The sequence below is a fragment of the Rousettus aegyptiacus genome, unplaced genomic scaffold (assembly GCF_014176215.1).
Source record: "Rousettus aegyptiacus isolate mRouAeg1 unplaced genomic scaffold, mRouAeg1.p scaffold_m13_p_1, whole genome shotgun sequence".
Lineage (NCBI taxonomy): Eukaryota > Metazoa > Chordata > Mammalia > Chiroptera > Pteropodidae > Rousettus > Rousettus aegyptiacus.
This window is the reverse complement of record NW_023416284.1, coordinates 63,594,753-63,618,843: the sequence shown is the minus strand read 5'-3', so window position 1 is coordinate 63,618,843 and position 24,091 is coordinate 63,594,753. Positions and strand designations below refer to the sequence as shown.

General features: G+C 33.0%; 1 protein-coding gene across 18 annotated transcripts in view; it reads left to right on the top strand.

The window, feature by feature from the left end:
- The window catches only part of ZNF644 (zinc finger protein 644), a 97,979-nt gene extending 74,669 nt beyond the window's left edge, over positions 1–23,310 (top strand). For 11 of the 18 annotated variants that reach the window (XM_016134298.2, XM_036236176.1, XM_036236180.1 and 8 more), the window contains 4 exons: positions 878–3,915; positions 4,095–4,700; positions 20,793–20,895; positions 21,614–23,310. In XM_016134298.2, the coding sequence (XP_015989784.1) occupies positions 878–3,915; positions 4,095–4,700; positions 20,793–20,895; positions 21,614–21,806 (3,940 nt within the window). In that variant the 3' untranslated portion in view covers positions 21,807–23,310. Of the gene's footprint in view, positions 1–877; positions 3,916–4,094; positions 4,701–4,818; positions 4,917–6,595; positions 6,713–18,109; positions 18,116–18,694; positions 18,743–20,792; positions 20,898–21,613 lie in introns of those variants that run through there. The other 7 variants (XM_036236236.1, XM_036236237.1, XM_036236224.1 and 4 more) reach the window with 4 other exon arrangements.
- The last annotated feature ends 781 nt before the right edge of the window (positions 23,311–24,091 follow it).

Sequence of the window (24,091 nt, the reverse complement as noted above, 5' to 3'; positions counted from 1 at the left end):
GACAGGCAATTCCTGTATAATGTGGCCATTTTTAAAAGCGGGGTAAAAACAGGGTGCAAAGGAACTCTTAAAATAGGGGCAGTAATTATAGCCATGGTATGTGTGCATGTCTCCCACACACTGAGGGAGAACTGCCTTTAAAGAATATCTAGGATTTGGGAGCCCAGCCTATGAATATTTAAAATAACATAAAACTTCACTAATTTTAACTTTACTAATTTAGGGCCAAGGATAATTTACATAAGAAATAAATGCCAACCCTGTAAATAAACCATTATATAAATTGGTAGAATTTTAGAAAAATGTGAAACATTGAGAGCAAAGTGGTGTTAATTTTTTTCAAAGTAAAAAATCTTTTTTCTTACATCAGCCATTGATGTTGATAGCAGATATGTTCATTCAGGTAAGGTTCTTCACTGAATATAGTTTATAAAGGAGGAAACTTTTAAGTGCAAAATTTTTACTACTCTGCAGTGTTTAACAATTTATGTTATTCTGTAGTATAGAATGACTGACTATCCTTTATAAATTGACTTAAGTAAGATAGTTTTTGTTGGCAACCTACAGATGAGACTTTAAAGTTTTTCCTTCAGTCTTTAGCCCCTTTATTTATATAATGTGTCTCTGTTGCTTTTCCCGGAAATCTTGTGTATATAGTATTGGGTGGTTGTTGCCGAGCACAAAGAAAAAATTAACCTTTGAGACACTTTTAAAGTCTTTCCATTTTTTAAAGTATTTCTTTATTCCTGGGAAATTATTAGGATCTCAATATAAAGAGTATAATTAAGCTAATAAAAATGTGTACTTTCAACTCTCCATACATCTAGTAGAATTTTTCCTTTCATGCAAATCTAAATTTTTTTTTTCCATTTTCTAGACTAAATGTGTTAAATGGGCTTGCCAACAATATGGATGATTTGAAGATAAACACCGATATAACTGGTGCTAAAGAAGAACTCCTAGATGACAACAATTTTATCTCAGACAAAGAGAGTGGAGTTCATAAACCAAAAGATTGTCAGACATCTTTTCAGAATAGTAATACGTTCACTCTGCCTGAAGAACTGTCAAAGGACATATCTGAAAAAGCCTTAAGTGGAGGCCAGTCTACTCTATTTATACATGCTGGTGCTCCTACTGTTTCTAGTGAAAACTTTATCTTGCCTAAAGGAGCTGCTGTTAATGGACCAGTTTCACACTCCTCCTTAACTAAGACTTCCAATATGAATAAAGGCAGTGTTTCATTAACCACTGGACAGCCTGTGGATCAGCCAGCAACAGAATCTTGTTCAACTTTTAAGGTGGCAGCTGATCTTCAGCTGTCTACACCACAGAAAGCGAGTCAACATCAAGTTTTATTTTTGTTATCAGATGTAGCACATGCTAAGAATCCAACCCATTCCATAAAAAAACTACCTACCTCTGCTTCAGTTGGTTGTGACATTCAGAATTCAGTAGGGAGTAGTATAAAGTCAGATAGCACTTTAATAAATCAAGTGGAGGTGGGTGAGGATAGTGAAGATTTATTGGTAAAAGATGATTGTGTCAATACATTAACAGGAATTTCCTCAGGTACAGATGAATTTAGGTCAGAAAATGATACAAATTGGGACCCCCAAAAAGAGTTCATTCAGTTTCTTATGACTAATGAGGACACGGTGAATAAAGCTCCAGTTCACTCTAAAGTAGGTCTAGAGAAAAAGAGAAAGCGAAAAATGGATGTAAGCAAGATAACCCGTTATACTGAGGATTGCTTTAGTGATTCTAATTGTATACCCAACAAGTCAAAAATGCTAGAAGTAGACTTCCTAGAACAGAATGAAGAACTACAAGCAATAGACTCACAGAAATATGCATTATCAAAAGTGAAGCCTGAATCGACTGATGAAGACTTGGAATCAGTGGGTGCTTTTCAACATCTAATTTATAACCCAGATAAGTGTGGAGAAGATAGTTCACCTGTTCATACTAGCACTTTTCTTTCAAATACCTTAAAAAAGAAATGTGAAGAAAGTGATCCTGAGTCGCCTGCTACTTTCAGCACTGAAGAGCCATCATTTTACCCCTGTACAAAGTGCAATGTGAATTTTAGGGAGAAAAAGCACCTCCACAGGCATATGATGTATCATTTGGATGGGAATAGTCACTTTCGCCATCTTAATGTTCCAAGGCCATATGCTTGTAGAGAATGTGGACGGACATTTCGAGATCGTAACTCACTCCTAAAGCATATGATCATTCACCAAGAAAGAAGACAGAAGTTGATGGAGGAAATTCGTGAATTGAAAGAACTCCAGGATGAAGGAAGAAATGCACGATTACAATGCCCTCAGTGTGTGTTTGGTACCAATTGCCCTAAAACATTTGTGCAACATGCTAAAACCCACGAAAAAGATAAAAGGTACTACTGCTGTGAAGAGTGTAACTTCATGGCAGTGACAGAAAATGAATTGGAATGCCATCGAGGCATTGCCCATGGAGCAGTGGTAAAATGCCCCATTGTCAATTCTGACGTAGCCCAGAGGAAAACGCAAAAAAAGTCCTTCATGAAAGACTCTGTTACAGGAACATCAAAAAAATCAGCTACCTACGTATGTAAGATGTGTCCTTTTACTACTTCAGCCAGGAGTATTTTGAAAAAACACATGGAGTACTTACATTCATCATCATCTGTTGATTCATTTGGTAGTGCTCTTGGACTTGGTAAAAGAAAAAGTGGCATCCTAGAAGAACCTATAGATATTGATAGCACTAAACCATTAAATAAGCAGCAGTCAGCCACATTTCCAAAGAACTCTGCTTTAAAACAAGATGTAAAGCGAACATTTGGATCATCCTCACAATCAAGTAATTTTTCAAAATTCCATAAGCGGCCACACAGAATACAGAAAGCTCGGAAAAGCATCTCCCAGACAGGTGTTGTAAATGTGTGCAATCAGAACAATTCTCGCAAGACTGTAATGATTAAAAACAGCGTTGACCAAAAACCTAAGTATTTCCATCAAGCAGCAAAAGAAAAATCTAATGCCAAGGCAAACAGCAACTATTTATATAGACACAAATATGAAAACTACAGGACGATCAGAAAATCAGGTGACTCATATCCTCTGCATTTCAAAAAAGAAGCTGATTCGTTAAATTCTTTACATCCGTTTTCATCATCAGCTAATTCTCACAACAATAGTTTTATTTCCGACCCTCATAACTCTGACACAAAAAGGCCAGACAGCTTCAGAGACCATAGGCGTGCATCTCTAAAGAGAGGAGTGAAGGAATCTAAGAAAGAAAGTTCTGCCGGGGGAGAAGACTTGGATAGCTATCCAGATTTCTTGCATAAAATGACTGTTGTTGTTTTGCAAAAACTTAATTCTGCTGAAAAGAAAGATAGCTATGAAACAGAAGATGAAAGTTCCTGGGATAATGTTGAGTTAGGTGACTACACTACACAGGCTATAGAAGATGAAACTTATAACGATATTAATCAAGAACATGTAAACTTATTCCCTCTATTTAAAAGCAAGGTGGAAGGTCAAGAGTCTGGAGACAATGCTACCCTTAATTATGATCAAAACGATGGATTTTATTTTGAATATTATGAAGATGCTGGAACTAATAACTTTTTACATGAGATACATGATCCTCAGCATTTAGAAAATGCAGAAACTTCATTGTCAAAGCATAGTTCTGTTTTTCATTGGACTGATTTGTCTCTTGAAAAGAAATCCTGTCCTTACTGCCCAGCAACATTTGAAACAGGTGTTGGGTTGTCAAACCACGTCCGGGGACATCTTCACAGAGCAGGATTAAGCTATGAAGCCCGTCATGTTGTATCACCAGAACAAATAGCCACAAGTGACAAAATGCAACATTTCAAAAGAACTGGCACAGGGACACCTGTTAAGCGAGTTAGAAAAGGTAAGTTTTGATGTAGATAATTTGGGCTAATAGTCTGTATTCAAAATCAAAGGATTTCAAAGTTTTGCTCAAGTTGGTTTTTATTAGCATCACATAATTTCATATTTTAGAGTTAATTGACTCTAAGATGGTCAGTTTATAAAAATATTCTGATATCACTCTTAAAAAATTTTTTTTAGCTATAGAGAAGTCTGAAACCACTTCTGAACACACTTGTCAGCTCTGTGGTGGTTGGTTTGATACTAAAATTGGATTATCAAATCATGTTAGAGGCCACCTGAAAAGACTTGGAAAGACCAAGTGGGATGCTCACAAATCTCCAATCTGTGTTCTGAATGAGATGATGCAAAATGAAGAAAAATATGAAAAAATCTTAAAGGCATTGAATAGTCGTCGTATTATTCCCAGACCATTTGTAGCTCAAAAATTTGCATCAGGTGATGACTTTCTATCTCAAAATGTTATACCTCTTGAAGCATACCGTAATGGCCTAAAGACTGAAGCTTTATCAGTGTCTGCATCAGAGGAAGAAGGGCTGAGTTTCTTAACTGAATATGATGAAACAAAACCAGAACTGCCCAGTGGGAAAAGGAATCAGTCTCTTACATTGATAGAACTGCTTAAAAATAAAAGGATGGGAGAAGAAAGGAGTTCCTCTATCTTTCCTCAAAAGATCCATAATCAAACTGCAAGAAAGAGATTCGTTCAGAAATGTGTTATTCCATTAAATGAAGACAGTTCATTGATGTATCAACCACAAAAAATGGACTTGACTATGCACTCAGGTAAGAGGACATTTATGACTATCTTATATAATTTAAAGAATTTAATTATGCCTACTTTATTAGAATTTTTGTAGAAAATACTTTCATAAAATCTTTTTAAGCTGCTTTCTTTTTGCAGAGCAGAGATTGGTTATACTGCCATTTCTATATAAACCGTCAGTTCAGTGCTCATCAGCACTGAATTCCCTGTGCTTCATCTCTTGGTCAAAATGTAAGGTGAGAACAAAAGCAAACAAAAAGTTGATCTGTAAAAATAAAAGTTACTGTGACCAGGTTGCGGGGCGGGGGGGGGGGGGGAGGTGGTTCTATGGGTGGGAGGTTGACATTGTTCAAAAGCAAAGTGTTAATGAAATGGCAAAACCTCTGTCATATTTTTGTCGGTAATGTTTTCAAGCTTTAGCTATTGATTTAAAAAAAAAAAAAATCCTGCAGTTTAGGTAAAACAAAACACTCTTTAAACTGAACGGATTGGTGTCTATTGTGTGTTGTGATTAACTCAAAATAAACTTTTCCCTCTCTGATTCCTCTTGGTATTGTGGGATGGTTTGGTTTTGGAGAACTGTTATGAGTATAAAACATTCGTTTGGAGGTTTTAGATTTTACTATGGCGTTCTAATTGAATGGAACAAATAGTTTAGCTTAGGGCTCGTACACCAATTGTTTTTCCTTTTCAAAGGAATGTTTTGTATATTGGCAAATCATGTGGCAGAAAGTAGCCGAACTGTATTTGGTATTGCCAAGTCTGGTTTATGCTTTTAGATTAGAAGACTTTTAAATGTCATTATAGGTTTCTTTTGGAGGGTAAAATTGTTGAAGGTTAACTTAGATGATCTCATAATTTTAGCTCTGAATTGAATGCGTCTAGGGTAAAAGTTGGTCAGTGGATTAATACTGAATAAAATTGCTGTAATGTTGACTTTTGGGCAGACGTTGAGATATCTCAAATATTTGCAATGCAGTTTTGCTTTAAGGAAAGATAATCTTGTAACTAGTCTGAAAAACAGTTTCTCTTGTATGGGCTTCTGGTTAATAGGGCTCTTTCATATGGAGTCTTCAAAATCAATTTTTCAACATTTTTCAGAAGTATAAAATGTAAGGAAAATGTTAACCGTGTTGACCAAGGTATAGTACACTCCAGAGAGGTAAAGCATGTTTGTGGCTATCAACAGTAATGTTGAAGACATCAAATGAAACATGTTGGGGGAGTGAGGGTCATCTGAGAAGTTAGGGATTTCTTATTGTTTCAGCATGTTTTCTTTCCTGTGATGACGAAGATGTTAGTTTGTTGATCATTTATTTACCACAAAGATTTTGGCAAAAACTTCAAATAATTAACTTTCTTTATTGATTGCGCATTCAAAGTAATGAATATATTATGCCCTGAATAAACTGTGTCTAACAGCTGTTTGGTGGTGTATTTTACCACCTTTTCTCTCAGCCTTCATCAGAAAGACTAATTCTTTTACGGTTTTGTAGGTAAAACACTTTAATTACCACTTTGTTAACTAGACCTTGATTCTTTTTATTGATAATGTTGTGAGCTTTGAAACTTCTCAACAGAACTGTGCTATCCAAATCACAAGATTGTATTTTAGATTTAGGAAATGATCTGCGTAACACAAAAATCTGCAGGAAAACTATAATAGGTGTTAAATCTAGAGGAGCTCCAAGGACAAAGACATTCCTTTTCCACCTTTCCAAAGAGCATAGTTTGGTTCTAAATACTAACTACCAACTGATAATAGCTAACTCAATTCCCCTTCCATATTTTAAGTGAAGCTAATTCATTGAACGTTTTCTAAACCATCTTTGTGGTACTTTTCTTCACACTTTTAGCTAAGAAAATTTCACTTTTTAAAGTGAAAACTGGATTATAGTTTTCTTTTGAATGATAGGTATGCCTGTGACGCTTAGAACATGTGTGCATTGCAATACGACATTTACAAGTGCTTTTACCCTGTCCAACCACTTACGCGCTTTTGCACAAAAGAAGAATAATGGACTTTTGACTGGTGCAGATATGTTTGAACAGAACACAGCAAGTCTATTTGATACAATACACCTTTTCTCACCAAATTGGTGCCAATTCAGATGATATTTATTTATAGCTTCCTTTGGTAAGCAACATTAGAGTCTGAATACACATTCAATTTCAGCAGCTTGTAAACTATTAGATATAATTTTCAGCAAATTATTCCTTTTTCATTTGGCTCTTATTGACTGAGGGGAAAAAATAACCCAATAGGGGTGTGAACCTTTTGAGTTTACCGTATTTACATTGATTTTTAAATTATACTGTTTTCCACTTAAATTTATTTTTGTTACTAGATGCCAAGAAGACACCTCTCTTTGGTTTGGAAAAAAAAATTGTAGTTCTAGCTTGACTCTTGCTTTATTAGGAAAGGAAATTATCATGAAATTTCAACTGTGTAGCTTGATTAGGAAATTAAGCCAAACTAATGAGAGTTTTATTAGTTTATAGATCAAATCTTTAAAGGGGCAGGCCTTAATAATGGCCTGTTTTGACAACTGAATAGATTTTTCTTTTAATGCCCCTGAACTATATTTAGAATAAATAAATGTACTATGCACATAAATGGTAATGAGCACATTTATGTGTTATTTTTGGTTGGTTAGCCCAGCCTCGCAGATACCTCTTCATACTGCTAGTTTGTGACAGTTTTATTAACTTACTCATATGTAGCACTGCTTCTTACCCTCCATCATGCTTTGTTTGCTCTTTTCTTTGGTAGCCTTTCAAGCTGCCCTGCTTTAGCAAAATCCCATTTCTCTCACCATTTAAAATATGCTCTTTTTTCTAAATAAATCCTTTGCCTGAAATTCTCCTTCCAGTCTTTTTATTTCTCTTGTTCTTTTAGCTTACTGCCTTTGGCTTTCTTCTAGTTGTTTTCTCAGCTTTTTTGTTCTTTCTCATGTCTTCTGTGGCTTATATCCAGTATTTTCTTGCTACCAGAGCAGTGCTTGTGTTTTTACACTCTTTCTTCTGCTTCTTTGCTTCCTCCTTTGACTTGATATGCAAATGACCAAGGATGACTCTTGACCATTTATATTAAAAGGAGGGGAATAGAGTGAGTTTTACTGGATTAGTCCTACTACTGTGAGGTTTTAGTTTTTATGATATTACTCCCACCTTCATCAGGCTTGGAAGGTGATTAATGATAGTACAGGCAAGGGAAGCAGTGAAAATAAAAGACTGCAGAAACAGAAAATCTTCGTTATCATTATCATAGTCACTAACTTTTATTGAACACTTACTATGTGTCAGGCACTATGCTATGCAGCTTTCATGCATAATACTTAAACTTCACAACCACCGTATGAATTGTAGGTACTTTAATTCTCTGTTATATAGGAAAATAGGGCTTAGAGAACCTAAGTTGTCCAAAATGTAATTTTTAATAGCAAATTTGAAATTCAGATCAAGGCTCTCCTACCCTAGATCTTTGTTTTTAATCACTATTATCTACCACGTAAAGAACAAAAGCAATTGAAAAATTCTTAAATAAAGTTAGGTTTAAGGTGGGGAGCATTCTGGTGAAGACTGAATAAATAAGAGTTTAATTAGAAAAAGCAGCGATCCAAGAAATAATTAGGTTTGGATTTGATTTTGGAGGACTTTAGAAAATGTTCTGTTCTATCAATTCAGGCACATTCTGCAAATATTCAACAAGGCAGATCTATCAAGTACAGATTTTGTAGTCCATTAAAAAAGTGTTTTTACCTCATCTGAAAATCTTTCAAAACATAGAACTAACTTCTTATACATAACCATCCACTGACCAAGAGTGCTTTCTAATGAATACTTTATTATCTACAAAATTTCATTATTAGAGAAAAATAATATAGGATATATGGGAATACATTTGGGACATCAAGGAAAAAAAGGATATTTTAAAATTATCATTAAATACTAACCAAAATGTCGAAAGTGTTAGAAAATAGAAAGAGTGTTTGGCAAACCTAGAGCAAAGAGAAGGGAAATGAAAAACAGAAGAAAGTCAAAGGTGGTGTTTTCCACAGCCCATACCTACTTTTAAGAAAAATAAAAAACTCATGCTTCCTTTTCTTGGAAATTCTGAAACTTTCCCCCTGATTTTTAAAATCTTGACCAGTAGAGCTTAACAGAAGATGTCTTTGTTGTTTATTCGTGCCAACTGAGAAGTTTTTTTTTTTTAAATTAGTTTTAATATATATTTTTTCCAAATGGAGAATTCAGTATTTATAAACTCCACATACCTACTCCCCCATATCAGTTTCACTGGTATAAAGCACTGGTCCAAACCTATGGTCCCGGAGGGTTCCACTGGATTATTTTAGGAATTTATCAATTCATATAAGTAACAAGCATTATTTTTTAAGAGTATGTGTACACTATTTTGAGGAATCAGATACAAAATCATTTGTTAAAAACCTTACCTTAATCCAAATATGTCAAAACCTGGAAAATGTGCAGGGAAAATAGGTAGGACTGAAGCCTCCATAAGAATGTCTAGTATCTGTGTTCCTAGTTCAGTCTTTATTTATGTGGATTTTTAATTATGTGGCCTACTCTTGAAGAAAAAGCTTAGCTATCGCTAGACCAAATGAATGCTAAAGGCTTGCTTGTTTACCTGTGGTAGAAGACAGTCCCAAGCCTTCTTAGAAGTCACCACGCCTGCCTTCTTCTGTGGGAACTGATGGCCTTTTGAGAGGGAAAAATATTCTAGCTAGCCTGAATAGACTGAAAAAGATGCCCCTTTGCTTCCCCCAAATAGTTATTTACTGGTGACTCAAATACTTCTAATGTGATGTTCTCAAGTTTGGGGAGTCATTCGCACCTTTGAGAATTTCATAGAAGCAGCGGTCTCATCCCAGGAACATTTACTTATTCATCCATAGATGAAAATTTTTCTATATATACGCTTTGCATGTCTTTCATTCTTGGACCTTTCTTCTGCCAGAAAACTGAGAAAGGGGAAATGCCAAAGTAACAACAACAACAACAACATGGAAAGAACACAGAACTGGGAATCAGGAGCCTTAAGACATCTTTTATTTTAAGAGCTAAAAGATACTTGAAATGTAAGAACTGTGTAACATCAAAACTAATTTATATGGTCACAAATATAAATTAAAACATAACATCCTTCCTAATTTTAGTTAAAGGAAATTATGAAGAAAGTAGAAAAGCTTTGGAATTGAAGACGTGAAGAAGTAGCCATATTTGGGACCAAGTTAAAGTGTCAAAAGAGAATAACTTTACATATTAAAATTTTTTCCAGAACTGACCCAGTTAATCATCTTTTGGCAGGTTCAAGCAAATTGTTTAATACTTTCCATGTGTGTTCAGTGGTGGATAATTATTTATGAAACAGTCTTACCTTTTTTAAATGGATTTTTGTCTAAAAAGATTAGTACAAAAGGTTTGCTTTATAGCCTATATTATAAATTTAAGACATACTTACTCAAGATTTTATTCCAATTAATGTAAACTGCACTACTAATAGACTTCTTTTTCAGGTTTCATTCTCTTTAGATTGATGTTTACATGCTCATACAAATTGGTTCCTGGTTAATTCCTAATACAGTCTAATATTTTCATTAAAAATCAGAAATTTCATGTAGTTCATAATAAATGCTTTTGGACTTCTAATTTTAACTATTGGCTTTTTTGTGTTTAATAATATTTTAATTAAATGATATCTTTTTTATACTGGCAGTATTAAGAACATAGTATTACTAAGTTATTAATAGAATGACCATACACACTGATTTAGCCCTATTGTTCCAGCCAAATAATAGTGCCTTTCATAAGTGTCCTGGATTGTTCAATAAATTATATAGACATTCTAGTATTAAATTTCTAAAGCATTTTATATTATTTTAGGCAAAGTATATTCTATCAACTTAATCTGCAATAAGGAACCAAAAAAAAAAAATTCGAGGTCAAAATTAAGTTTAAACTTCAAGCCGGTGAAGAAAGAAAAATAACTAAAGTCCGGGTAGAGAGAATCTTGTGAAAGGAAATATATCAGTAAGATGAATGCGTGTTTGCACAATCTGTTATCCCTTGAAAAGAAGAAACTATAACAGTGGTCTTCAGCATTTTTATTGGGGCTCTATTTTACATTCTGATTCTGAATACAAACTCACAGTCACATACCTCCTCATTCGCTCACCTGAATTGAGTGTGATACACTCTAATAATTTATGTTTTATCCTTTTTCATTAAAAATTAATGCCGATCATGACCCAGTAAATTGATTTACTGCCCACTAAAACATCACTATGCACAGATTGAAAACATTCCCCTTAAGTGACTTTCTTTTATGGACTGGTACTGACTAGAATCAACAATAGTAAAATTTTAGAAATCATAACACCTCTGTGGCAGCAAGTGAATTTTCTTTCCTTGTTGAATTCAAATAGTTATCTATAGATCATATTTTGTTAATCAAATGCTGATCTTTGGTATTTAAAATAAATTAGAAATTTCTAGTTATCTAAAATGAATGTAAGAATACTTTTTATATGCAAATATATTTGGTGGAGGACTCCATTTTATTATGTTTCATGAAAACATTTTGGAAATAAAGCATGGTTGTTACTATTCTGCAACAGTAGACTCACCATCACAATTAAAGAATGAGTTCTCCAATGAGAAGAAAAACTTAAAAATTGGTACTAGGAGCCTTTCGATTAAGTACCACTCAGTACCACTAGTAGCTAGTACCACTAGTGCAATAAATCTCTACATTCATTTTTAGTAGAGTCAATAGTTTTATTTTTCATAGTGTTTATTTCTTTTGTTGTTTGTTTTTATTTTTCAGTTTCAATTGACATCCAGCATTGTTTTATGTTAGTTAAAGGTGTACAGCACAGTAATCATTTACATATTGCTTAGTAGGATCTTTTCTTACTTTCAGCTATAATGAAATAATTGGCCATAGAGGCCTGCAACAGCAACTGCTAATGAACATTTAATACAGTGCCTGGTGCTGAATTGGCTATATAAGCCACCAAAAAAGTAATTCTTATATTATGGAAAGTGCTGTATTGGAATACTTTCTGCTGTGATGGAAAGAAAAAAATAGTATTGTGAAAGTTTTTCAAGGTGCGTTAAATCATTTGCCCTTTGTATGAGTGTCTCAGCAGTGTCTTTTAAAATATTACTAAAATACTGTGTCTTTAAGAAATTGCATGCTTTTGATTCATCCAGCCAAAAGAATACAAGTAGAAAGTTTGTATTTCCTTACTAAGATTAAACTCTAAAGGACCAAACCAGCTTCTAGTTAAATACCTTGATAATTCCCCCAGACTAGGTTGTGTGGGGGGAGATACATGAGAAGTACCAAGACAAGTCCCTGTCATCAAAAACTTAGGAAAGCATTATTGGCAACATATACAATACTGTCAAAATATAAAACCATCAAGATGGTATACAAATAAATGTTTTGTTGGATGTAAATGTTGTAGGAGTTCAAGGTGCTTATTTTAGTCTTGGCCTTCTTTTGAGGGGAGCTGGGAATTAAGTTGTGTTCCTTTTTTTATTGCTGCCTTTACTACTTGTCTCATTGTTAAATAGAGCCTGAAAAGAAAAAAAGGAAAATAGTTCATACTGGTATGTTCTTGACATTATTTATAAAGTGAGAGAGAAAAATAAAACCAATAGTCAAAATTTTTATTCATTCAGCAAAAATTGTAGTTATTGTATTATACCAGGTGTGCTAGCTCTGAGGCTATTAATGACCTTGTACTCTAGCTGCATAAACATAATCATGATCCAATGTTCAGCCAGGCCCTGAACTTGAAGGATGAGTAGTTTTAGGCAGAAGGATAAGAGTAGACAATTCCAGATAGAAGAACATAATGTGGCATAAAGGGTTGAAATTTGGAGTTTGAGAGGTGCTGGGAGATACAGTTATAAGCGTTTGGAAAGACAGCGATGCTGAAAAGATAGAGTCAATGCTTTGAGTGCCTGTTAAAAAATTTAGGAAGTCATTGAAGGATTTTTTAAAATAAGGGAATGATATGATCAGCTTTATATTTTAAAAAGCTATTCCTGATACAATGAAAGATGAGTTTCTGTATTTTTTTTTGGCTGTAATTTGTCTCTGTAGTACATTTTTTTGCATTAAAAGTGTGTATCTTTATATATTTATCCGCACAGTAATGTATCATTTATTCAAGATTTGCAAGGTTATTAAATTGTTCAAGTTGAGTAAATTTTTTTGGTAAAGGAAGACTAGTGTTAAACTTGATTTTATTCCAAACATTTTGATGGTAGTGTTTCTAAAATGTTGTTTCTACCTTGAGAAGCAGTAGAGTAAATGTAATCATTTGAATATTTAGAGTCACCCTTATGGATACTAATTGTTTTATTATGCCAGCAAGAATTGGGCTATTTGCCTACAATGCTAAAAAGTGACTGGCTGATTTATTCACTAATTCAACAATTTTTTCAGCTCTTACTGTTGTTTATTCATTGTGCTAAGGACTACAGAGATAAATTGGATCTTAAAGTATATTAGAAGCATGTGTGTGTGTGTATGTATGTATGTATGTATGTATATATAATTGTAATATGAGACAAATTTAAGTGCCATTGAAGAGATGTGCTTGGAATACTGTAGAAGATGAAAGGGAGAGGAAAGTACTTTCAGCTAGACAGGGCCCAGCAAGGCTTTTGGAAGGAGCATTTGATTGGGATGCTGAAGGATAGATAATTGAAATGGTAATTGAAATGGAAAGGCATTTAGAGGTAAGGAGCATACCTGTGGAAGGGAGCAACTTGTGAAATGTGGGAAGTTTATGGAAAGTACCAGGAAGTTGGAGATAAAGGAAATAGGTGGACAGGTAGAAAGCTAGAATGCTAATCTATGATGTTGGAATTAATTTTGTGAGGTGCTAGTAAAGATGTTTTTTAAGAAATTGTTTTTAAGGAATTATTTAAAAGAATTTATAAAGCTTTTTAAAACTATTATTTAAATAAAAGTTAAAAGATTTGGTGGAAAGGTGTAGAAATTGTGAGTGTGAGGTCATTTTAGGAGTCCTGAACCAGAACAATGACAATAGGAATGTAAAGGAAGGATAATGGATGTCTGGATGGTATCATAGAAGTAAAAGTAAGCAAAATTTGGTAGATTATTTAGAGATAGAAGAATAAGAAGAAAGAAACAGAAATGATTCAAGGTTATAAATCTTATTGCTTGGGAAGATGGTTATACCAGGACAATTAAGGCATCTGTTATCATGGTTTCTGGTGAGGGAAGGCTTGGCTTCATTACCTCACTAGCTCTCATTTACCTAGCAACACTTCTTCATCCAACTATCTGCTAATTACAAAGCAAATAACCACACTTATTGAATCAGTAAGTTTGTTTTTAGGAGAATGGAGCCTAAAAATTTTCTACCATAGTAGCATAATATTTATCTTTTATGATGCCTACTTTTGCTGGTCATTGGTTATATAATTTAGGAAGTCTATTTGGTTGATAATCTTTTTGACCAACATCTTTTCTTTTTTAAAAGTCTTTACTAGTTCCCTAGCATTCTTGTTGGTTTTGTTACTTATTTATTTTCTGAGATTTGCTTTTTATATCTTGTTTTGATTTTTTAAATAATTGACCTAACCTGGATTTTTATATGTTTGGGTTTTTTTTAACATGTCTAATATCTTTATATCCTTAATATCTTAATGATTTCTAACATTAAGTTTTTGAATGCTGTTCATAATCTAGATTAAGGTATAGTTAAGTCTTAAAAAAACAAGGCATTTTCTTGGCAAGAGCTAAACTGTAAGTAATGTGTTTTAAGTGATTTTACGGCAATAATAAAATAATACATAGATGTTCTCTTTTGGATGTTAGGGCAGGAAGATGGCTTGTTGGAGACTGTTGGTCCCTCACTTATCTAAGAAGTGGGAAAGTAGGATATACCATTTCTTTGTTGTGTCTGGAGTTTGAGGAATGAGGTTAATTCTTCCTGTTCAGTGTTTTGAATATATATTTAATTGTAGCCTTAGCTAGAATTTACCCAATACAGAAGATACCTAGTCAAGCACCATATTTGATTATAGATTGAATTTTCTCTGGAATATGTAAAGCACTTCAAAATGATTTTTTCAAAATCACATCTCTTGGGATTGTGGATTTGTGACATTTTAATTTATAATTATTATGAGCCCTATCCAATTTAAGTTGAACGTGATTATATTAAAGGTAATTTAATGGGAATTTGAAAGTAAGGTGGTTTTCTTTCTTGAGTAATTTTGTAATCAGAAACAATTATTTAATTACTCCTACTGAATCTGAAATGATATTTTGGAAATACTGAGACTTTTAGAGTGATTATGTTCAAGTACTTCTAAACAAAAATAATTTAAAGCAGATTTGTCATTATGTATTTAATCTATTTCAGTTTTAGGTGTGTCTTGGAAAAGTGGTTGATACTTCTTTAATAAGTGCCTATTTTGCTTAAAACAGCATGCAAGTCAAACCCAACTTAAGGAGAATTTTTAAATGTCTTTTCTTACCTGCCATCACAGAGAAATAATACCTTTACTTTACTGACCAGTAAGCAACTCACAGCTGGAGTACTGTTAGCTTTTAGCTCTTGGCAACCTGGAATAGCTAGTCTTCCTCCAGTTTCTCTGTTTATAAGAATGTGTGGTAAAGTATCATTTATGTTTAGCTTTTCCCTTCAGCTCTTGAAAATATTCTCTCAAAATATTTTCCTGGACATCTCCTCTACTTTGAAATAACAGACGTTTCTGCAAATTGAATGTACTTTTTCTTTTATACCAAGGAGATCCAAGTTTAATAAAGGTTACCTTCATTTATTTGAACAGTTTCTCTGAACCAATCACATGAGGCTGTTTCTACCATTAATACAACCTCTTACTTTGTAGGGCAAACCCAAGCTACCTGTCTCTTCTAGACTAATATTGTTAAGCCATAAATCTCATACTTAAAGGAAATCTGCTTTTCAAATATTTTGCATCGCATTCTGTTCCAGGTAGAATGTTAAACCACGCAGGATATAATTAACTTTGCCATGATTGCTCTGTGATTCTTATAGTTATTGAGAATGGGAACTCTAAAAGCTGATGAAAGTAATTTAGGGCACTAAAAAAATAATCCAATTTGGGAGTGAAAATACCAAGGGAAAATAATGGTGAAATGCTTATGTGGGTGCTAATTGTGTATCTGTGTTCTTAATTCTAATTGGAAGGGGAACATTGCTTTTCATAACAATAAACTTCTCATACCACTTTATATGTACATCTTGGGAATACTGACTGGCTTGGTTACGGCCCTATTAGGAGCAAAGGATTGGTATTAGGAGTAGGGAAGTAGGTCCTTTCTAATTTTAATGGGCTGTAGGAGAGTGGATTTAACAATTGTTCTAATAGCTTTTTTTTTTTTCTTTTTTTTTTAATGGGCTAAGAGATTAAGAGGTGGAACTGAGTGCTGTCTTTCTCAGTTTGGGTGGTAGGTACTCAATACCCAGAACCGTCCACATAATTCATAGGGTCCAATGCAAAATGAAAATGTAGCACCTTGTGTTAAAGTTGTTAAGAATTTCAAGACTGCAACAGCAGAGCGTTAAACCAAGGTAGGGCCTGTGTGATGTACACCTGTGAACTGTGTCTTTTGGGCACTTATGCAAAGAGAAAAGTGTACACTAAAGAAATAAGAATTTGGCTTTTTAACAAATTGCTTTCTCTACTACTACTCCCCCTCCCACTCCTTTCCCCCTACCCTACCCCATCCCTGTGTTATACAAGCTAACATGTTTTCTCTCCTCTCTCAAAAAAAGCCATGTTTCTTCTTCAGTTGAGACTAGGGGAAAGAATGCTATTTGCACAGTCTTTTATGTTTGGGACTTCTGAACCTTGGATGAATAATGGCAGCAACTAGACTTGTTTGTTTATCCATCTCACACTGTGTACCCCTTGGGGCTTATTCATCCTCTTTCCACTTCACCACTGCCACCTCCATCACCAGCTTGTTAATTGTGGTGGAATGATGACCTGTTCATGTCATTTTTATCCTTACTGTCTTCCCGAATGAGTTCACAGCTACTATTGCCTATCTACCTTATATACGCAACTAGATGGTGAAGAAATTTTCTTTATTCTAGTACGGCTATTCCATGCCTCTTATTTTGGATATATAAACTGGTCATTATATCAAGTTTCACTTTACTCCAGAAATGCAAATACTCATATCGCAACAAAACAGATGAGATGGAATTTTTAGCTGAATGAGCAGGGAAGGGTGATTGCAAAAAAAAATATTTTGGTGGTGAATGTTTATTTAGTGATGATGTGCTTCTTTACCACATAAGTTTTAGATCCTTTTAAGAAATAGATCATCATTCTTTGAGGTCATTTGTATAGTGAATTTAAAAGAATATAAAATTAATTGAAACAGTTATTGCATATAATGGGCAGAAAGGTGAAAAGGACTATTTAAATAATGTTATAGCCTGAAGTAAATTCTTTTTATTATTTGTATAAAACTAAAGTCTCAAAAAACTGTCCTCAGTTTGTACCTGTTATATTATTTATTGATTTGCTTTTCATGTGCTTTAGACACATACATGTGGTGCTGGTGCTGGTTATGGCTGTATTTCGTAGTGTAACAGTATGGTGGGGTTTTTTACATTCTTCTGGTTAAAATTGATCCCTAAAACATTTTCTGCCACCCTAAATAGGAACCTTAGGAATGTCTGAGTGACTGGTTTTGTTCCTTTTTAAAGAACCAATTGATACTCAAGGATAAGAAAATTGAGAATTTCTAAAACTAATCTAGTATTTTTTTTTGTAAATTTCAAGTATAGAAACAATGTTAGATTTAAAATACTTTGGAACAGAAAAAAAGGTGTGTATATGTATTGGTTTTGTTTTTGTGTTTTTTTTTTTTTGACACTGACAAGTAAATGCATATATAGGCTTTCTATAAAGTTATCTGTTTGGCAGGTTAAACTTTATTTTAAACTTTTGGCTGTTCATTGCAAATATTGATGAGCCCCATTATGCTAAAACTGAATGTTAGTGATGTTCCTTTTTTAGTCTTCTGTTTTTCCCTCTAGATATAATAAAATCTGTTGAATGAGGACATTTGTGTAATGGACATGTTTGTTGATCATCTTTTTCATATGATGAAACATTTTGTGTAAATCATCTTTTCATATAGAGAATACTATATGGCTGTCTCCTTTGTGTGCGTATTGGTAATATGTTTAAATACTCTTTTTTTTTTCAGACTTCTAAATTGTTTAGGCAATATTGCAAGGGTAAGGGTTGGACGTTGCTATTAGAAAAAAAACATTCTTGTAAGGATGTCGATACTAGAAAAACTATTCTTGTAAAATGTTTATGTTTTCCCTTCTAAATAAATAAGGGACATGTCAGGGGCTACAACATTTAAACATGATCATGGAGATGTTAAGACCCTGAAGTATTTAGGTATAATTACCAGGTGTTTAATATCCTTACTTTATGGACAAGTTTCCAAGGATTCCCGATGAATGTGGAACTTTGGATACTGGAGGTAATCATATGCTAGCAGAGTTGTCCAACTTTTCAAAGTCATAATGCCTTCAGATATTAATTACTATGAAAACTGTAGCATTCTCATTTAAAATTTTGATCCAGTAATTCGTAAAACAGCCTAAACGTCAGAGTTGCTAGGGTCCATATGAAATCAAAAGTTAGAAAAATTCTTTTTTTCCTTTATTAAGGTCAAAAATGTGTTTTACACTTCAGAGTAAACATGTCCAGTTCATTTTAAAGTCTCAGAGCATCTAAATGTAACTTGAATACTTTGTGACTGATAAAACATCCTTTTGCATACTTTCTCATCACCCTCTACCCTTCTCTCAATTTGTTTTCCACACATAACATTAGTATTCTGTGAACAATATTTTAAAGGATTGTTATAATGTATTGTATTTGTATCCTACAGTAATTTATTTATATTTTAAAGGAATTTGAATACAGTGTGGCAATTTTGACAACCAGCAGGCTCATCAAAGTAAGAGTCTATGTGTAATCTCATGATATATCAAATGCTTGCTCTTTTCTGCATAACAGAGACAGGGATTGTGTGTGGTTTGCCTTACAAATAGGGAAAGAGTAGCTATTATCTAGCCTCTGAGTTCCTTAACTACTTCTGTATATAAATTGCTTTAAAATTCACCTAAATTCAGATTGTTCACCAATGCAGCTAGGAAAAAGAAGGTGCTTATTACAAAGTACATGACACCTCACTGTTCTACTGGTTATGAAGAACTTAATTTTTACACATAAACTAGACTGATGAGAGAAGAATTTAAGTGTGACTACTAGCAGCGTATTCATTTAAACAGATGATGCACAGTTGTTGTACAGGAACATTACCAATGTTACATGCCGGTAGAACAAATTTCCATTCATATGTTTTCTAAATGTCGAAGGGTAAAATTACTGGATTTTCCTTTATTTTTTACCTCAGAAGTATTTTTGGAGTTCCTACTATGTGCCAGGTTCTTGACTGAGGTAACCAGTGAGAACCTTATAATATTTTTCTATTCCAGGTTTTGCTTGAAGCTTTGAATTACCCATTCTTTAATACTTGACTTCCTGTAGTTCTTACTAGAATAATCTAATGAGGATAAGCAGAGAATGACTGTAGGCCCTAGGTTTTACTTTTAAAAAGGCAGGTGACAGGAAGCAGAAACCAATGGCTTGAATGAGATTTAGACTTCTCGTGGTTTTTGATTTTTTGTATAACATTTCTGTTAGCATGGCCACTTGATTACTGTAAGAAACTATGTTTCCTAGTTTTGTAATAACAACATCTGTTCTTTTGCAATCTGGACTTTGAATAACTCATTTCACAAAATCTATTGAATAGCCAGTTCCTATTCTCTTACCTAGAATTTTTCTGGAGGATATCACATGGCGAGGTAACAGAAGAAAAGCCATTTGAGTAACTCTTCTGTTACATTTGTTTCCCACTCCCTTTAATCCCTAGATGTAAACTCTTCCCTTCCCTTCCAGCTAGCTAACTGACCAGCAGCACCCTGTAATACTGTCATCCCTTTGCCCAAAAGAAAGATCTAGTTGTAGTCAAAGACCAATAAAATGTTATATCCTATCTATTCCTACCTATAAAAATCTTTTTTAATTAAGTTAGATTTTGTGTAATAATTTATTGAGAGAAAAGTAATAGAAAAATTTCAAGAACAGTTAATACTAAAATTTTGATCCACTTTAATATAATTTTCCCCTTTTAAATTATACTTTAAAAATAGATATAGGAGAAAATATAAAATAAGAAATGGAAAAAATAACATTAAACTTACAGTCCACTTGTTGTAAACTTATATGAAATAATCTGGATTTATATTTATTTTCTAGTAAAATAAAACATATGTGCCATACAAGTTGAGTTAAAAAAATGAAAGTTGAACTTTTTTGCCCTTTCAAATGTAGAACCATTATATAATTTTAAGAACCATTTATTACTATAGAATTCAAAGTAAATTGCTATAAAATTTATTTTTAATTGAACTTTTCATTACATTGATTCTCCTTTACTAAATTTTTAAAGCATGTAAGACCCACTTAACAAAGTAGTAATCAAATGCATGCTTAAATAAAAGGTTATAATTTTCCTGGAAATAAGGAAGATTTAACCAGATGTTAAAATTATGTATGAACATAAGAGAAAATATTGCCAAATTGTAATAATGGACCATTTTAGTAATTTCAAATTATTTAGTTACATTTTCTCAGCTCTACTTTGCCATAGTAAAGCCTTATTTGGAAAAAAAAAATGGTGCAGGAGGAATGTGTGCAGGTAACATTACTGCTATTACAGATCCAGCTGCAAGTCAGTGCATGCTTCAGGGGTTTGAATAAATGTGGACTCTTTAATTTAGATGATCTGACCTCTCTAGAAATATATATGTGTATGTACAATGTATGTGTATATATATGCACACATATACATATGTATATATGTGTGTGTATGTATGTGTATATATACATATATATTGGAATATATAAAAAATCCTAAGTCTTTCTCTCTCCCTTTTTAGCCTTAGATTGTAAGCAAAAGAAATCAAGGTCAAGATCTGGAAGCAAGAAGAAAATGCTAACATTACCTCATGGTGCTGACGAGGTTTACATTCTCCGATGCAGGTACATGCCTAACTGTCAGATTTATTTAGTTTCTTCAGATTTTGCATTGAGACGTATTAGGTGAATTTTTAATTTGTGACAGAATGTGTATTCCCAAGTAAATTGTAAATGAATTTTTGGAGAAAAGCTCAAAATCTTAATTCATAATATGCTGTACTTCAGTAACTAATGGATGCACTTTTTTGTATTAGCTAATAGCCTCTATGATACTGTGAATTATAAAAGCTTTTTTGTGTTTTATTTGCTTTGTTTGGTTTAATTTTATTGGTTTGATTTTCTTTTTAATTGTCTTGAGTTTCTGCTTACTGGAACACATTTTCTCTCCTAGTACTCCTAAGTATAGCTATACAAATCATTCACACCTTTATGCAGTTTAAAAAATTCTGAATTGGGGAAGGGTCTTTTGAAAAGGACGGTACATTTTGGAAATACAGTTGCTTAAATGTATTAAAATGTGTAGGTTAAGACCTGTTTTCAAATTTTAAACTAATAATCCCCATTTTTACAGATATTACCGGTGTTATTATAGCTGTTAAAAATACAAATTGGCATTTTGATATTGTGTTTAATCATGTCAACTTTATATGTATTTAGAAACTGTCAAGCACTATCTCCTATATATGGTAAAGTTTACTTTTGTTTACAGATTTTATGGGAATTGGTTTTAAATAAAGGGAATCGGTCATATTAAGAGAACTATCATCAACTTCTTCTATAGGTTTTGTGGCCTAGTCTTTCGTGGACCACTGTCTGTTCAGGAAGACTGGATTAAGCACTTACAACGACACATTGTAAACGCTAACCTTCCACGGACTGGAGCTGGCATGGTGGAAGTCACGTCACTATTTAAAAAGCCTGCCTCCATTACAGAAACTTCATTTTCTCTACTAATGGCAGAAGCAGCTTCATAGAACACGGAAATCTTTTAAATAGCAAATTTGAATTGGATGTAAATTTGAAATTCTTTGTCTTTTTTTTAAAGCCACGTTAAATTATCCATTTATAAATACTAAAGCAGGAAAAAGGGGAAAAGTGAATTACAATAACAACAGAGCAAATTAAGTACTTCAAACAGTAAGTAGTCTATATATTTTATATAGGATGGAAAATGTGTTTTTAAGGTTTACTGGGTTTTGTCAGTTAACTATTCACTCAATATGAGATCAGTACATGTAAGCAGCCATTAATAAACTGTTGCACATGGATACTTAAAGACAGACTTATTGGAAAATTATGTTTTCTGCAGTGTTACCAGAATCAAGGTTCTGTTTATTCCCCACAAGACTTGCATTGAAAAATAAGACATTATATTTTGTTTGTATGTATTTAGTGTTTTGTATAATACCAGGAACCGCTAACTAAATTTACTCAACTTAGGGCATTAAATATCATGTACTTCATAGATTGAGACTGTTCACTCAAATAGGGCAGAGTACTATTCTATCTAGATGTGTAAGTGTTTTTTTAAAATCACATGGAACGGTTTTTTTTATACTAAAAAGTGGAGGGAGATTTGTTTAAACAAGTATTTCTAAAAGAAATATGTACATAGTCCTGGAAATTATTTGTGGTAAGGAAATATTCTTTACTCCAGTTGCATTTCTCAGACAATAAAGTGGTGCATCCATGCTACCTCCTACTTTGTCAACAAAGATGCTATTTACCCTTTACATTTTTGTATCATAATAGATTTTAAAAATCTAATGTCCTTTATTGCAAGACATTCTTTTGTTAACAGATTTGTTTCTTTTTAATGTTTTACCTAAAATTTGACATGCTTACAGGACAGGTTTGCCTCTTACTTTATTTAACATTGTAGAAATGTAATTAATAAACAATGCTCACTACACAATTTAGAATAGGCTTTCTCATTTATATTCTCTTCCAAAATTGATCAGTTAGCAAAACTTAATACACCAATTGAAATATTTCTACATATGATGAGAATGTTTACAATTTAAATTTTAGAACTTGTTTTGGATGTGATTATATGTACGAAAATCGTGTAACACTATGCTTATGCTAAGAACCGACATTACAGAATTACTGAAATAAATGTGCTGTGAGGAATGGAAAATATGGTGCAGATGTCTTGGTCATGATAAATTGTGATTCTTCCTTTAAGCTTTCCAAAAACAAATTAGTTATTTTAATCTGAAATCAGGTTCCTTTACAAATAACAGTTTTTGTATGCAAGCACCATTTCATTTTATTTCATGTAGTATGGCTAATACTATAGTTGAAACAAGGATATGCATTGATACTTTTCTTCGTATGTAAATAAAGTTAAAACATTAAAATAAGGAGTATTTTGGTAGAGTATATACATACCTCACTGCCAGTGAAATTGCTTTCCTATGGTATATCTCCTTACCAGAAAAATCTCTAAATAAAAAAAAGACTTAAAGAAAATTATAATGCGTGTAGTGTGAAGCATTTATTTTTGTCATCGGTGGACATTGTCCACTTGAGGTTGTGTTTTATTTGATTTAAATTGTTTATACTTAGCTGATTACTTTATTCACATACCTTATATATGTATGAAATTAGGAAGTTGGACTACTAGATGGATCATTCATGGGTCTCCTGATCCCTGAGGTAGTAGATAAGGGAAAAGTACTTGTAAGTTTTTTTCATTTCTTGAAATGCCTAATATACACTGTATTTTTTAAAATAAAGATAAGACTAAAACATCAAGTTACTTTTGACTAAAAAACATAACCAAATCTGTATACTAGTTTTCTCTTATTGAGCAAGTTTTTGATAGTTATATATGAATTTTTTTTTTTTTAACTGGAAGATGCTACATAGCAAGTAGAGTTATGAAGTTAAAAAAAAAATTGGTGGGAAGACTAGCAGTCACTAGAACCCCTTTCAGCTCTGATTTTTGTACTTCTCTGATTTTATCTTTTTAAGCCAATTAACAAGATAGAGGAATACAAATAATATATGTAGTTTGACCACAAATTTCATAAAGAAACCTAGATTAAATTTTTTATGTTAAACAATCGTTTCCCCTTCTAGATGTAAAAAGAATTAAAATTTAAATTAAAAACAGTGAACTAGAGGAGTTGTTGATAAGTAAATTAAAGAAAGAACATTATTCATATTAAAGATAGTTGGGTTACAAAATTTAAAAAATTCTTTAGGAAACAATGTTTATTTATTGAGCAACTGGAAAGTTAATGATTTATTT